Here is a 14,911-nt window from a genome sequence, read left to right on the forward strand (position 1 = left end):
TCATAATAACGAGTGTCACATCGGACCACACCACATGTGGGAGAATTTCCTGGTTGAATGGCAGTAATTGAAATAGGTACTGCTCAATTTCTATAGCAATCTTTGTGCGTTAGGATTCAACCATCCAAATGGTCTATAGATATCAGTAGTTATGTGTCAAACTCGAACATTTCATAATATACGTTATGTCTCAGCTCATGATCTTGCGCCATGCCAAATACGATCATCAATCTTTTGATATTCATCCACCACTAAGACTGAAGCTTAGCTTGCACCTGGTTTCCCAGGAACGCAGAGCATTCGCCGAACAAAACACCCTGGAGGATCGTCTCCCCCTCTTCGAGAGCCCAGTACCCAGCATCGATCAAGCGTTGCTTCCATGCAGAACGCTCCTCCTCATCGAGGTCATCCCAGGATCGAGATGGCTGCTGCTCTTCTACCTCTTCAGGAGATGACGAGGACGAGCGCGAGGAGTGAGCGTCGGAGCTCTCGATGTAGAGTTTGTTGGACTCAGGGAGGCATCGGACCAAGACAGAGCTAGCTGGTGTTGTTGCGTCAGCATCCGGGGCTGCATCGGGATCGTTGGCGCCGGCGGCGTGACGGGCATGAAGGATATCTCGGAGGGTCTGTTTCGGGGAATCGGTGAGGGCCGAGAGCGCGGATGCGGTTGGGAGAGGGTGAGGCGGGAGGGGGTGGTACGGGCGCGCAATGGCCGCGCGGATATCCGGGGGAAGCCACTCGGTGGCCCCCAGGTACGGGGGCATGAGGCCTCTGATCTCCGTGAAGGCCTGAAGGAGGACGCAGACGGTGATAATGGAGAGCAGGGCCGCAAAGCCGCTGGCGAAATTGGTCCAGATTTCCGACTCGCCGGGCATGACCAGGACATACCGCGGGGTGCGGCTGGAGGGCGGTGATGGGGCGAGCGGGAAGGTGTGCACGACGACCGTGTTGCCCATGCTGATCGAGGCCAGCTTGACGTATTGAGGAGGGGTCTCTGGCGTGACGGGGTGCGCCGGGGGAATGAAGTTTGAGAAGCAGATCTTGGTCATCGAGAACGGGTGGACTTCTCGTAGGGTTGTATACGGCCGGAGTTTGCCGTGGCCCTTACTTGGACTGAACTCAACTGTCAAGACCTCGATAGACTGGTCGCTACCAGACACGGCAATAATGGTCTGCTGCTGCCCGTCTGGGTTCGTTCCTAAACCGCAAGTGTCCAGACCTAGCCCGATCTTGATTGATTTGCGCAGCTTCTTCCGCCTTACAATGATCCCGGGGGGCTTATCTTTCGAAGAAGGCCGCAAGTTTAGAATCAAAAGCTCGCAACCGCTTCGGTTTGGTGCATTCTGGAGAAGCAACAGCGTTGTGGGGGAGAGGAAGCGCAGCGCTCGAAATTTAGGCCTTATCCTCGGTCCCTTTTCGGGCAGAGGTGTGCTGTACACGCACTGCACGTCTGGAGACGTGTTTGACCTTGTCTGTGATGATATTTCACAAATAAAAACGTCATTCCCGTTGGTGTAGGCCACTTTATATTTCCCATCGTCCTCCAGATCGATGATGTCCACATCCTCAGCTTCCTCCTCGCTGTTCATGCGAATCCTCCCAATGACATCAGCCTCGGTCGGCGTGGGAGTGACTTTGAAGAATACAATTTCCCCCGAAGGAGCCAGCCCGGTCGCAATGGCACCTACTCGGGGAGCATCTGCTTCTTTCCATGGGGATAGTCGCAATATTCTCTGATAGGTATCGGAGCCGGCCTTGGATTCCTTGGACTCCTTTGTCCGGAACAATGATACGCGCGCAAGTGCTGTAGTCTTTCCTTGACGCGGATTCTCTTTGACTGTCTCTGCCTCTTCTCCGGAAGTGTTCGCCGATCTTCTTTTTCGCGGGGGATAGTCGATCTGGAAGGATCTCAAATGTTGATTGTTGTTTCTCTTCTGCTCGGCCACGGAGCTGTTGATACCGGCCAGAGCAATGACCGACTCATCGCTCGCTTGCGCAGCGGCTAGCGAAGTAACCGAATCCTCGTCGCGCGAAAGTTCAATATCGACTACCTCGGAGATTTCGCTGCGTTTTGAAGTGTCCAACAGCGCCTGTGTTCCACGTCGGCTCTCAAAGTTAGCGCGATGCCTCGGTATACAAGAATCAACATCACGATCTGTGGGCGATCGCATGACTCTAGTAGTAGAATATAGGGGAACTTGCAATTTTATTTCCAACACCACTACGTCCTTCACCTCCACCGCCTCCCACGAGCAAAAAGCCATGGTTGCGCGGATCGAAATCGGCCGCGAAGAGGGGACAAGACAGAGTCAACTTGGCCGAGGGAATAGTTGGTGCCATAGTGAAAGGACGGAGTGGCCGTCCAGCTATGTAACTCAGAACACACCAGCGACAGCGGTGAAGAATTAAAATAAGCAAATAGCGAAGAGGTGAGGTAGATTGAAGGAGAGAAAGCTGTCTGCGCAAGTTGGCCAGCTGGAGTGCCGCAATGACGCTGGCGTTGGCTCACTTTCCGCCCCGTATTCTTGGCAAAATATCAGGGGACTACGAGCGGCCGACTGCACGAGTATCTACCCTGTGCTCAGTACTTTGAATGTCCTACGATGCTCATTGAGTGTCTTGGATATTGCGCAAATAATGAACATTGTAAGTTGATGTTGGTAGTTATTCATCATGTTTTCTGCTTGAATTCTCCTTTTTATATATTGACCACGTCTCTCCGGGTTTAATCAACCTCCTGACCAGTAAATTCAGGAAGTTCCTTGCGAATATCTTCCCATGTCTTCTCGCCGTCCACCAGGGACCTGATCGCCTGCAAAATCTCATCCTCACTGGCACGGACCTGCTTCGTTGTGTCACGGTCACGCAAAGTGAAGGTGTTGTCCTTCACCGACTGGAAGTCAACCGTGATGCCGAAGGGTGTGCCCAGTTCGTCATTACGCGCGTAGCGCTTACCGATACTGGCCGAGGAGTCATCGACGCGGTTGGAAATGCCCATGCGCCGCAGTTTGGTCATCAGCTGCTGCAGGAGGGGACGGAAGGATGCGTGTGTCGAGAGAGGAACAATCAGGACCTTGGTGGGAGCGATCACAGGGGGGAAAGAGAGGACCTAGATGGAATATTAGCATAGTGTCAAACGCACTTCGACGGTGTAGGGATACGTACACCACGGGCTTCATCTTCTTCACGAGCCCAGTAGACATGCTCAATCATGCTGTACAGGATTCTACCAATGCCAAATGAAGGCTCGATGACATTGGGTGTGTACTCGCGAACGTTCTCCACACGAGTGCGTTTTTCGATCTTGACAATGTCCTGGCCAAGCTCCACCCTACCAGAACCAACACCTTCCACATCCACCTCAATCTTGCCATTCTTCTCCAGATCGATGGCCAACTTCTCACGGAGCTCCTGAGAGAGGGCCTCGACGGCAGCCGCGACAGCCTTGCCGTCCTTCTTGAAACGAGGTCCGAACTTCTTCTTGTCCAAATCAACCTGCCACTCCTCGACCTTCAAAGGTTCGGCCCGGGGCTCGCGGACAACAAGAGGTGCACCGGTCTTGTTCTTGTGCACTGTCAAGTCGTAGGCACTCCGATCAGCGCAGCCAACACATTCAATCCATCCGTAGCTGGTCAGCAATTCCGCATCCCAGCAATCAGCGGCGTAGTGAGCCATCTCGTTAGCCATGTGCTGACGGAAGCGGAGCTTGTTCGGGTCCACGCCGAGCTTGAGAAGGAACTGCTGGATACGGGCAATGAAGTATCCAAGCGTCTCGTTGTCCACCATACCGGTCTCAACAGCCTTACCAATGGTCATCTTCTCAGTCTTGGTGCTTCCAGAGAGCTGAACGTTACGGTTGAGGAAAGACAGTTCAATATCCTTAACTTCCTCGAACCGGTGGTGCTTCTTGCCACCCTCAGGGTCCACGTAATGTTCAATCTCGGCCATGAGGAACTCACGCACGCGCAACAGACCCGCGCGAGGCGAAATCTCGTTACGGAAAGACTTGCCGATAGAGGCCGATGCGAAAGGCATGGATTGTTGGTTGAACTCCAGCAGCTTCTGGAAGTTCAGGAACTGACCCTGAGCGGTTTCAGGCCGCAGGTAACCCGGCATGTTGCTGCTGGGGCCAATCGAGGTCTGGAACATGAGGTTGAAAGCGACGGGAGGAAGGAGGTTGCCATCGGTCGTCGGGTTTCTGATGTCGTGTTTGGCGATAATCTCTTCCAATTGAGGGCCATCGAAGTTATCAATCTGCGCCAAAATCTCCTCGTACTCCTTGACGAGGGCATCATCAAGCTTGACGGCCTTTGCGTCCTTTGCCTTCTTCTTCTTCTTTGCTTCCTTTTCCTCGTCCACGACCACCTTCTGGCCACGCGCCTCCTTGTCGCCCTTCAAGCGAGCCTCGAGAACTTCCTCTACCAAGTGATCCGCGCGGAAGATTTCTCCAGTCTTGGGGTCCTTGCACATCCAATCGGCGAACTTGTCGACGTGTCCGCTGGTCTTCAGAATCTCATGCGGGGTGAGCATGGTGCAGTCCACTTCCAGCATGTCTTCCTCCAGCACGAAATGCTTGCGCCACAGGTCCACAATGTTGTTCAGCAGGGCGGTACCGGGGGGCCCGTAGTCGTAGAGACCGGAAACACCACCGTAGATCTCGAAAGAGGGGGTGTAGAAAAGCCGGCGCCGGAGCATTGAGTCCAAGACCGTGCGGTCAACGACCTTGCCGGTCTTTGTGTTTACGGTCGCCATCGTGAGCTGATTCTTCTTGGAAGCCTGAGCAGCCTTGAGCGCAGCGGTGGTGTGGAAAAAGCTTCTGGCGGGGCTAGAGAGAGGAATTTGGCGGGGAAGAAAGAGTCGAAGAAATGGCAATTGAGTCATCCACCACGTGAGTCGACCCCCAGAACCAACGAACCTGAGGAACCGACGGTAATGAAAGACAAGGGGAACTGCTAGGCAGAGATGAAATGAATGTGAGTCAGAAGAATTGAAAATCTCCCTTTTTCCTTGATTTTCTTCTTATTTTACTCGGTTTCCAAGGGTCAAATCACGTTGCCGCAATAGGCAATTCTGGGCTATCTGGTCGACCCTCCGCCGGGGAAACATTTGTCCGTCAAAATTATTCTGATTATTTGCTTCTCTCCCGCATCGCATCGGAACCGGTAGAGCAACATCAACGAGGCTGGGGCTGTTTCTCATTTTCGGGGTCAAGATGGGTTCCAAAAAGTCGCAATCGAAGCCTCCTCCGAGCGCTGCTCTGGATTATAAGCCCGCGAACAAATTGAGGCGTCAAATGCTTCATGTCAAGCGCAAGCGGGCCAAGGACTCGGAGCGACGAGCAGAACGATTTGGAAGGAAAAAGGAAGAAGCCAAAAACCCGAAATTGAAGGAGGAGCGTCTCAAGCGGAATATTCCGCTGACTCTGGATCGGAAACGTGTCTGGGACGAGGCCGGTAGCGACGTTGAAGATGCCCTCGGCCTCAGCGTTGATGTCGAGCGCATCAAGCGACAGAAGAAAGAAGAGGAGGACGAACTTAACAGACCTTTGGAAGATAGCGAGTCGGGCTCGGACGAATCTGAAGATGATGTCGACAGCATGCTAGCCACCAGCGACGAGGAAGAGGACGGCGACGACGACGAAGAAGAAGAAGGCGGAGACGGGAAGGCTAAGAAGGATGATAATCGGGGGCGCAAAAAGTCCTCCCTTCCGTCTGCTACAGAACGAGCAACCAGTCCGAGCCAGTCGACTCGGAGTACGAACCTCAACCTAGCGCCAGAGGCTCTCGCCGCCAAATTTCCAACGTTGTTCACTTCAGAGCCTCCTCCGACACCCAAGATCCTCATCACCACCTCGCTCAACTCTACCCTCCATAACGAGGCCAAATCCCTTACCGATCTGTTTCCTAACAGCGTTTATATCCGTCGTACAGCCCATCGCTACTCCCACAAGTTCTCCATCCGCGAAATTGCTTCCTTCGCGTCGAATCGGAACTATACCACCGTTGTGGTTCTCCAGGAGGATCAGAAACGACCTTCCGGTCTGACGATTGTCCACCTACCTCAGGGACCCACATTTCATTTCACTATCAGCAGATGGATAGAGGGCAAAAAGCTTCCGGGACATGGAAATGCCACCGAGCACTGGCCGGAACTGATCCTGAACAACTTCCGGACTCCTCTTGGTCTGCTTACAGCCCATCTCTTCCGGAGCATGTTCCCACCACAGCCGGACCTGGAAGGACGTCAAGTCGTCACAATTCACAACCAAAGAGACTACCTATTTCTCCGGCGTCATCGTTATGTGTTCCGTGAGAAGCGCGAGACTGAGAAGAGTGTCGTTGGCACTGACGGCAAGGAAATTAAGGGTGTGGAAGGCATTCGTGCCGGCCTTCAAGAGCTCGGTCCCGCGATCAACTTCAAGCTGCGGCGAGTTGACAAGGGAATTCAGCGTGCTAGCGGACAGGAATGGGAGTGGAAGGGAGGCATGGAGAAACAGCGTACCAAGTTCCAGCTGTAGCATGCTCTCATTCAGTTTTATACCTTTACGTGTCTGCTTGCATCATTGGGTTTGCATGGAGTTCAGCTTTCAAAAATGGGTCTTGGATGGCTTTTTCATGTGCGCTTATAGTTTCTTCTTGACTGTCCAGATGCCTGTACCATCTGTAGATAATGTACTGGCAAAACACTAAGCTGTCAAAGTGGCCAAAGGTGGCATCTCATCTACTCTCGAATATACACATGCGAATAATCTATAGATAAAATGCTCAGATACACTGCAATCAGTACTCCGTAGCTGGAAATTGAGACCTACTCAAGTCGACATAGTCGAGCGAGTCAAACAATCGCCTGAAACATGTTTCCTTGACACGCAGAATAAAATCCAATGATCTTTCTATGACTAACGACATCAACCATGAGACGCTCATGAAAATTCAAAATCTTTCCACGGATCTACAGAGTATGTACCTGTTCATTCTGAAGGTCCCCACACTGATGATGGCGATCTCCCGCTCCACAGGAAATCTTCTTTCATGTCCAATAACCAGTGAAGAATTTATGCAATTGAGCTCCTGGTTTTCTCGTTGCATTACCTGATTTGGTTCTCTTTTGAGGTACATATCTACTCTTCAATTATTGCTCACCACCTGATCTTCTGGAAGAGAACCTCCCCAACTTAGCAGCTCTTGCTGCGAACCTGCAAAATCAAACATCTTGAAGCCTTCACAAATACCAATAGCCACACCACCAACCATTATCGCACGAACCCCATCACGCCTGCATCGCAATGGCAGCCGAAGGCCCAGTCCTCAAGACCCCCCGACGGTTCCTGTTCATCGCCTCACTAGGCAATATGCGTCCGTACCGTCAAACACGGCACAGCGCCGGGCATATCCTCCTCGATGCGCTTGTCCCTCTTCTCCCCGCGCGAGTCCCTCTGGTATCCTCCAGACAGCCATCCGCCGGTCCCATCTTCTACAAAACATGGTACAGCCCATCGTACATGAACGAATCCGGGCCAAAGTTGGCTCGACAGCTCAGTAGCTGGTTATCCACGACACAATCCGAGGTATTAGGGCGAGTAGTCCGTCAAGGGGACGTCGCGCTGCCCGCGAACCTCGGCGATGCATCCGCAGCGAACGCCGAATGGCAGCTCCGGGGTGTTGATCCCCGCTCGCTGAAGTATTTCCGACCGACGCTGGTGATCTTGCATGATGAACTGGAATCGCCGCTGGGCAAGGTGAGGGTGAAAAGGGGCGGGCCTGAGAAGGCAAGTCTGCGCGGTCATCGCGGTTTGATCAGTGTCATGGAGAGTCTGCGCGGCAAGGGCCTGTATCCGCCGCGGACAGGACAGGCGGCGCAAGGAGCAAATGCTGGTCTGTCCATTCTGCGTGTAGGCGTGGGCATTGGCCGTCCTTGGACGCGAACCCGAAACGATGTTGCGGACTATGTCTTGACTGAAATGAACGCCTCTGAATTGGCTGCAGTCCGTGCAGCTGCGGTCCCAGTCTTGGACATTCTCGCGGACGAGCTCTATCGAGAATCTAACGATGGCTGATGTTTTCATTGACTGAAAAATATCCTTGGGGGAGTTCCCGTCTGTGCAGTACGATATTACGATTCCTAGACAGATACCCATCTTGTGAACCCTTTCCCGTTCGCACATCGCATTCGACTCCAGGGCATTTCCATTGTGGGAAGCCCCGACTAACAAATTCACGATTCTGAAATTGGGGCAATCAACAGGAGCAACACAGAATACCATCACACAGGGTTGTTGGTAAATGGTGTATACTAATTTTGCATAGCCCAGAGAGTGGGATAGAAGAGTAAAAATATCCATGTAAAAGACCCAGGTGCGAATCAGACCTGCAGAGCGCAAAAACGGCAACGAGTATGAAGAGGAAAGACAAAAACGGCCCGCTTATATAACGTATCATACAGTTCCCGCTATACTCAGGTCCCGGATCTCTTGCAGAACTTCTTCTACCCTGTTATCCAAATCGCCGCGTGCGTATTGATCTCTTGTCTCGGCGTCGAGATATTGCTGCACCTGAGCCATGCGTGAATACGCTTCGGCGCAGAAACGTAGTTGAATCTTGACCAAGGCTTCGAAACTGGGGTCCAAATACGGCACGCGTAGATCGATGAGCTGTGGAAGTTCCGTGAACAGCTGTTCATTAAGCTGCTCGTATGCTTGCTTGGCCATTTCGGTCTCCTTCTCCGCGCGGGGCAGCTTGGTGGCATCCTTGTCTGGCTTCTCAACCAACTTCTTCACTTTCGCTCTCATAGCGTCGTAGTCCAGCAATTTGTGGTTTCGCTTCTTAATACACTCGTTGATATCGGGGAAGTACGCACAGAAGCGCGAAATGGGGTCCAGTACGGTTGTTCTGTCAAGCGGATTGACTATGTCAGTGTTTGCCTGCAGCAAGTATGATCATCCACAGTCGTACCTGTACGGCCCGTCCAATGCTTTGATGGTCTCGGCGTCCAAGTCCTCCACAGCTTGCTTGTAGCTTCTGCTCACACCATCCCGAGTACCCGCCTCGCCGTAGAATGCATCAATCGTCTCCGCAATGCGCATTTGAGAAGCCGTCATTGCTTGTGAGCGTGTCTCGGTCAGCACAATGTCCCATCACATAAACGGTAGTGTTTCGAACAATTGACACACCTCGTAACGAATCCAGATATCCCTTCGCTTCCTTCTGCAATCGATTTGCCGCGGCCTCCATGGTCCGATATCGTCTAGCAAACAAATATCGATCAGTAGCTGAATTTAAATATCCATATCCAAACCAGCTCATACCGCTCCTCGATTTCATAGTCCCGGTCATTTGTTCTCTCAACATGTCCTGTAAGGATTGAAGGCCAGATATCAGTCCATGTGATTTATCATGACGCCTTGTTCTCTGCGGAAGCTTTGCAGCCTGTTTCGCACAGTTGCGGGGAATCATACCTGTCTTCATCATCACCTGCGTTGTCGCACGGTTGACATTTTTCTTGAATCCTGCACAGCAACGTACCATGTCAGTGTGTGTCAAGCAAATAATCACTTGAAGAGGAATGGAATCTCGAACCTGCCCAAGACATGACTGCGGTGTAGGCAGAAACGGGGAGCAGGAAGCGAGCGAGAGTTGAGAATCGAGTAAGGAGTAAGAAGAGAGAAATAGGATTCGCAAAGAGTGTTTGTTTGAAGCAAGAAGGGAAAAGTAATAAGAGTTCGAGCGTCGATATTACGATTGCACAGTGTTTACAGGGAAGGTCGATCGTCGCAGGGCTGGACCTGGATAAGATGCCTAAATGCGGGACGATGATGATGGCTTCGGGATGGTTCCAGGGTGGCTGTGTGTGGCTGTGGGCAGTTATGTTACCTGACGAAATACGGATGCCTGTTTCTTACAGAGCTGGTACTCGAGTTAGCCACCCGTTGACCGATGTATGTGGTAAAATTACTTCATGATGGTTTCTATCGGTAACAGATCCGACGGTATGGAACAGTAAGTACTGGACCCGCTTACGTCATGTCATATACCTCAAAAATCAACGATTTGAAGATGATGTCAACTGGAAGATTAGACTCAATATGGGCCTCTGCATAATGGTCTAAGATCATGTATATGCCATTTGATGGCGTAGATTCTCAACTCAAAGCTCAGTAGACTTGCTGGATGAGCTTGATGAGAGCTATCAAGTAGCACAGCAAAATCTATGGAGACCGTTCATTAGTCTATGGTAAATTTTATACCACCGGTCCTTTCTTTCTCCGTACCATGGCACATGCAGAACCTCGATCAGCATACTGCAAGGTCACGACCCAGGCGACAACGAACGACCCGACAACGAACGACCCGACAACGAACGACCCAGAAGGTCAATCTGTATTCACTTTCGCTTGTGTAGAATATCTCGCGATATGCACAGGTATCGGCGAGCATGCGCATAACCGAATCAACATCTTGCTGGTAGGCCGGAGTGGCCCAGCCATTGAAGTGGCCAGTATGAGATCTTTCATCTGCTATACCATGTTGTCGAACTAAAGTAAAGTAACAGTCCACCACCTTACTCTTTTGGTCTTGAGGCAATGCGGTTTGGGACGTCGCAGAAGCCATTCTAGATTCATGAAGTCTTAGGTATGCCTTCCAAAAGGCATGATGCCATGTCGTATGGGTGAGCGCAGGTAAACAGATGATGAATACGGGTTGAGGCATGAAAAAGGACGATTGCCTATTTCTCATTTGAGTGACGAGTGCTTTGCAGCGTTCATTCTATGCAAGATAGAGACCCCAATGACATAGTGTACATAACTGGTTGAGTATAAACCAGACCTACTTAACCAGCCCGCCTCCCAGTATACCTCACTATAGAAATACAGATCTGTTGAAAAATAGCAAATGAATAAGTTGAAAGAGCCAAACCGCGTCTTGATAAGCCAGGGTAAAATCAATGCACGAGTAAGACCCGCTGAGTTCATGCAAAACCCCGTGGAGACTCCCAGTCATAATACCTTGGAAAAGGGCAAAAAGATATGAAAGGCGCAGGAGACGAAATAGAAAATGTGAAAAGGTCGAAAGAAAGAAGAGCAAGAGAAAAGTCAGCCTGTAGAATGCTTCGTTAGCCGAATCAAGAGGCAGTCGACATGAGAAAGCCATTAAACTTTGTAGAGCCGGTATCAGAGCCCATCAGTGGGAAGAAGAAAACGTATCGAAGTAACAAATGATGATAAGCTCAATGGTCATGACTGTTCGTTGCAATGGCATCAATTCATGACAAGAAACTAAGCCCATAAGCTAGTAGCAAGGAAAAGAGCAACACAAATATATGCGCCGGTAAGGAAAACAAAGATACCTCCTTCTACAGATCTAGTCAAAAGGAGGACAACCGCCTGGAACGGGTAACACATGAACCACCCTGTTTTTCATATGGACACAGGAGGCAATTGTGAAGCATATTTGCGAAGGGAGGACAAGCCCAGGTAGATACCACGTAAGGTGGCTGAGACAATACCTCCCGGATGCGCAGAAATCCGCCATTTCACCCGCGCGGATCAGATAACACGCCAATTATTCATCAGAACCCTTCCTCGCCGGCCTTACACAGCTTGATCTCGCGGACCCACTCAGATTTGAGGACCTGAGAGGCGTTGATACGGCGAGAAGGGTTGGGGTCAAGGATGGAATAGATCACATTGCGACAACGGGCCTGAGAAAATGTAAGCGCTGGAGACCCTTTGAGGCAACCATGATGAGCTCTTACCCGATGCAGAGTTTCAATGGGAGCATAACCATCCTCGTGCTTGCGGCCCTCCAGGTAACGCTGATAGAATTCATCCTCGTCCTTGCGGGCAACTCTCCACAGATGCCTTCCTGTCCTCATAGCCATGTAGATGACACCTGTAGCCCAGACATCAACAGCCCTTGGATCAAATTCCTTTTCCACATATTCCTCAGGCGCAATGTATGGAGCAGAGCCGCAGAGACCCGCAGTCATGTGCGCTTCCTTCTCCCATGCCATACGGAAACACTCGCCATTCCCGAAGTCTGTAATCTTAAGTGCACCGTGAGTGGTCAGGAGAAGATTCTCTGGTTTGAGGTCACGATGAGCGACGCCCATTTCGTGCATGTATTCTACACCACGCATGAGCTGTTTGAAGAAACAATCGGCCTCGGCAACTTCCAGTTTGCCAGCAGCCAACACGAGCGTGTAGAGGTCTCCGCCGGCACAGTATTCCATGACCTCACAATAGTCGCCTTTGGCGTCCTGTAACAGATCGAGGGTGTGAATAACGTTAGGGTGGCGGAGGGACGAGGAAATGCAAAATTCCGAGGTCAACCGTTTCTGGTACTTCTTGGCGGTCTCCTGCGGCCGACGGCGGAATTCTTTGACAGCATAGAGCTGCTCAACTCTAGAGTCTTTCGGGTCCACTTTGTGAGAGATCCGGACAATGCCAAAGGCGCCACGTCCAACAATCTCTTGACATTTGCCATATTTATCAACGAGAGAGGCCGTGGCGTTGGGACCCCCCTTCTTGTCGGCGGCCAATTTGTCACGCTCAGTCTTGAATTGGTCGATCCAAGTAGACATTAGTGACAATTGCTGGTCATCCACGTGGTCGTCCTTTTTTCTGCTACCACCACCTAGCATGTCTCGCAGAAGATCGGTCAGCTTCTCCTGCCGTCTTGCACTCTTGAGATGATGACAGTGAGTGCCATCTGGAAACATTTCAAATCGCTTGTGGACGATAGAACCTTCCCTTTGGTCTTTTCCATTTGCAGGCTTCGACTTCTTTTCTTTTTCGTTGTCACCTTTCGTCGACGTCTGTCGCGAGGGAGCTCGAGATGAAGGTCTTGATGTGGGTCTAGATGGCGCTGCGCTGCCATTTGTGGGAGCCTTTATGCTTTCCGTACTGCTATCTGAGGAGTCTCGAGCGGAGTCTGGTTCTCTGCTTTCTTTGGGTTCTTTTGGCGTCGTCTTCCCAGTATTTGAGAACATGCGGGTGAGGCGATTTGCCATAGTAGATCTTGTAGTTGTCGCCTTTACGGGCTGGGGATGTACGGGGAGTACATCCCCGTTCGCGGCGGACAGATTCATGCCCGCTAGAGCTCGTGTTACCTGAGACTCTCCATCTCGAGGGTCATTCGAAGTCTGTGATGCTGCGGCGGATGAGACTGCGGAAGGTACAGGTGAAACAGATTGCGGAGTCATGTGCAGTGAAGGGAGTGGCTATGTGCGAACGGAGGACAATAGGAACAGAAGTCGCCCCCGTTGCTAGTGGGAGGACAAGCGCCTACAGCACGAAGCTGAAGATGCCAAAGTTTATAACTTTGGAAAATATGAGATTTGAATGTAGGTAGATAGAAAGGAGAAAGAGGGAGGAGAAGGAGGCGCAGGAGGGAGAAAAAAGTGCGGTGGCCTGTGGTGGCCTGAGGCGACGGTCTACCGAGAAAAGTGTAAAAAACGGAAATGTGACGAAAGTGACTTTTTTGTAGTGGAGACCGGGCGGGCGAGTTCGACACAAAGAACCTCCAGAAACAGGGAGGTAAACGAAAAGAGAAAGGAATGAAAAAAGGGAAAAGAAGATAGGTACCGCGCAACTAAGCACGGAATGCCCCGATGAGACAATAAAAAAAACTAAGCGACTCTGTAGTGTATTTGAGTGTGTTGCCTTGCAATATTAAAGGAGAAACAAGACGGTGTAGCAAAATTACACAGGGGAAGATGGAAAGCCGTTGCCTACGGGGAGGAGAGGTTGAAATAGTGCTGCAGTGGTGGGCGGTGCTACGTCGCAGTTAGAGGGAGACAGTTGGGTGGGTGCGTTTCCTACAAGGCCATGGAAGTCTCCAGCAGGAAACAGCCAGTACCAATTTCGCTTGAAAATCCTCCTTTTATGATTCGATTGACCTCTATCATTTTCATTTTCTGTTTGATGGAATTAAACTGGTCAAAGGCCATTTCTACACGCTGTTACAGTTAGACTCGCAACTAGATATGAGGCAAACCACCCAACATCTGTAAGCAACGTATCCAGCCGAAAATGTTCCTTTTACGGAGCAATACGGAGCAAAATTACGGTGCAGCAGGTAAGGTAAAGGTACCAATTACCTTCCTAAACTAAGGTACTGGACAGTACGAGAGTACCTAACTACTGAGTACTGATCTATGTTCCGCTGCCTCTGTTTGCATTTCGCAGTGCTTAAAGGCTAGGTACTTGGGTAGGTCGCATGCCTGTCGTACCTTAGACAAGTGTAATCGTGATTATTCTGTATCCGCAAATATGATATCGAACAATACCTTAGGTAGGTAGGTACACATGAGATGACATTGTTACCTCGGTACGATGGAATCTGAAAGTTATGGCTGTTATTGATGGCGGCAGATACCTAACTATTATCAAATGCGTGTCCTGATTTAGTCCTTTCTGTCAATCAGGACTTAGCAGATGACACATCTGACATACTAGATAGCGAATGGCATGGAAATATACAGAGCGATTCGGAGCCGGAGGATAGCCAGCATCTCAAGCTCGAAAATGTGTACTCTGTACCAGGTAGGTAGTATTATTAAGGCCATATACGAGAAGTGGCGCAGAAAAGTTCATGATTACCAATACCTGACAATGTGCTATTTCCACAAGACCCCGCCTCATCATCAAAAAAGTCTCGGAATCCATGGGAATTGGTGTGCTACCGCAGTTATGAATGTTTAACATTAATAGGGCCCGGATTTATTTATCAATTACCTTCAAATTAGAGCGGTGACTACCTATCTTTCGAATGCGTCTTGCAAAAGGGTTTACTAGATTATAGTCTAACAAGTGTAATAGCAAAAATAGATGGACTGAATGACAAAAGTGTGAAACACTACCGTAACCTATCTCTATACTTACAATAGCAAAATGTATCGAGTATGGTAAACA

General features: G+C 50.5%; 6 protein-coding genes across 6 annotated transcripts; 2 read left to right on the top strand and 4 right to left on the bottom strand.

The window, feature by feature from the left end:
- Positions 1–251: 251 nt before the first annotated feature.
- On the bottom strand, positions 252–2,340 carry ALT_6383 (uncharacterized protein; the record flags this gene model as incomplete). The annotated part of the gene is made up of 2 exons (XM_033562492.2): positions 252–2,155; positions 2,226–2,340. 2 exons carry the CDS (start codon positions 2,338–2,340, stop codon positions 252–254), a joined length of 2,019 nt encoding a protein of 672 aa, XP_033418383.2.
- A 385-nt stretch (positions 2,341–2,725) lies between these two features.
- ALT_6384 (glycine--tRNA ligase) lies at positions 2,726–4,752 on the bottom strand (the record flags this gene model as incomplete). Its single annotated transcript, XM_033562493.2, has 2 exons — positions 2,726–3,109; positions 3,166–4,752. 2 exons carry the CDS (start codon positions 4,750–4,752, stop codon positions 2,726–2,728), a joined length of 1,971 nt encoding a protein of 656 aa, XP_033418384.2.
- A 460-nt stretch (positions 4,753–5,212) lies between these two features.
- On the top strand, positions 5,213–6,517 carry ALT_6385 (rRNA-binding ribosome biosynthesis protein RPF1; the record flags this gene model as incomplete). Its single annotated transcript, XM_033562494.2, has 1 exon — positions 5,213–6,517. One exon carries the CDS (start codon positions 5,213–5,215, stop codon positions 6,515–6,517), a length of 1,305 nt encoding a protein of 434 aa, XP_033418385.1.
- A 768-nt stretch (positions 6,518–7,285) lies between these two features.
- On the top strand, positions 7,286–8,056 carry ALT_6386 (aminoacyl-tRNA hydrolase; the record flags this gene model as incomplete). The annotated part of the gene is made up of 1 exon (XM_033562495.2): positions 7,286–8,056. The coding sequence occupies one exon, from the start codon at positions 7,286–7,288 to the stop codon at positions 8,054–8,056; it is 771 nt and encodes a 256-aa protein (XP_033418386.2).
- Positions 8,057–8,434: 378 nt separating this feature from the next.
- ALT_6387 (amphiphysin-like protein RVS161) lies at positions 8,435–9,588 on the bottom strand (the record flags this gene model as incomplete). Its single annotated transcript, XM_033562496.2, has 6 exons — positions 8,435–8,888; positions 8,952–9,099; positions 9,170–9,243; positions 9,305–9,350; positions 9,455–9,505; positions 9,576–9,588. The coding sequence occupies 6 exons, from the start codon at positions 9,586–9,588 to the stop codon at positions 8,435–8,437; spliced, it is 786 nt and encodes a 261-aa protein (XP_033418387.1).
- A 1,977-nt stretch (positions 9,589–11,565) lies between these two features.
- ALT_6388 (serine/threonine protein kinase SAT4) lies at positions 11,566–13,200 on the bottom strand (the record flags this gene model as incomplete). Its single annotated transcript, XM_033562497.2, has 1 exon — positions 11,566–13,200. The coding sequence occupies one exon, from the start codon at positions 13,198–13,200 to the stop codon at positions 11,566–11,568; it is 1,635 nt and encodes a 544-aa protein (XP_033418388.1).
- Between the last annotated feature and the right edge of the window lie 1,711 nt (positions 13,201–14,911).

Source organism: Aspergillus lentulus (genome assembly GCF_001445615.1).
Source record: "Aspergillus lentulus DNA, contig: Alt12, strain: IFM 54703, whole genome shotgun sequence".
NCBI lineage: Eukaryota > Fungi > Ascomycota > Eurotiomycetes > Eurotiales > Aspergillaceae > Aspergillus > Aspergillus lentulus.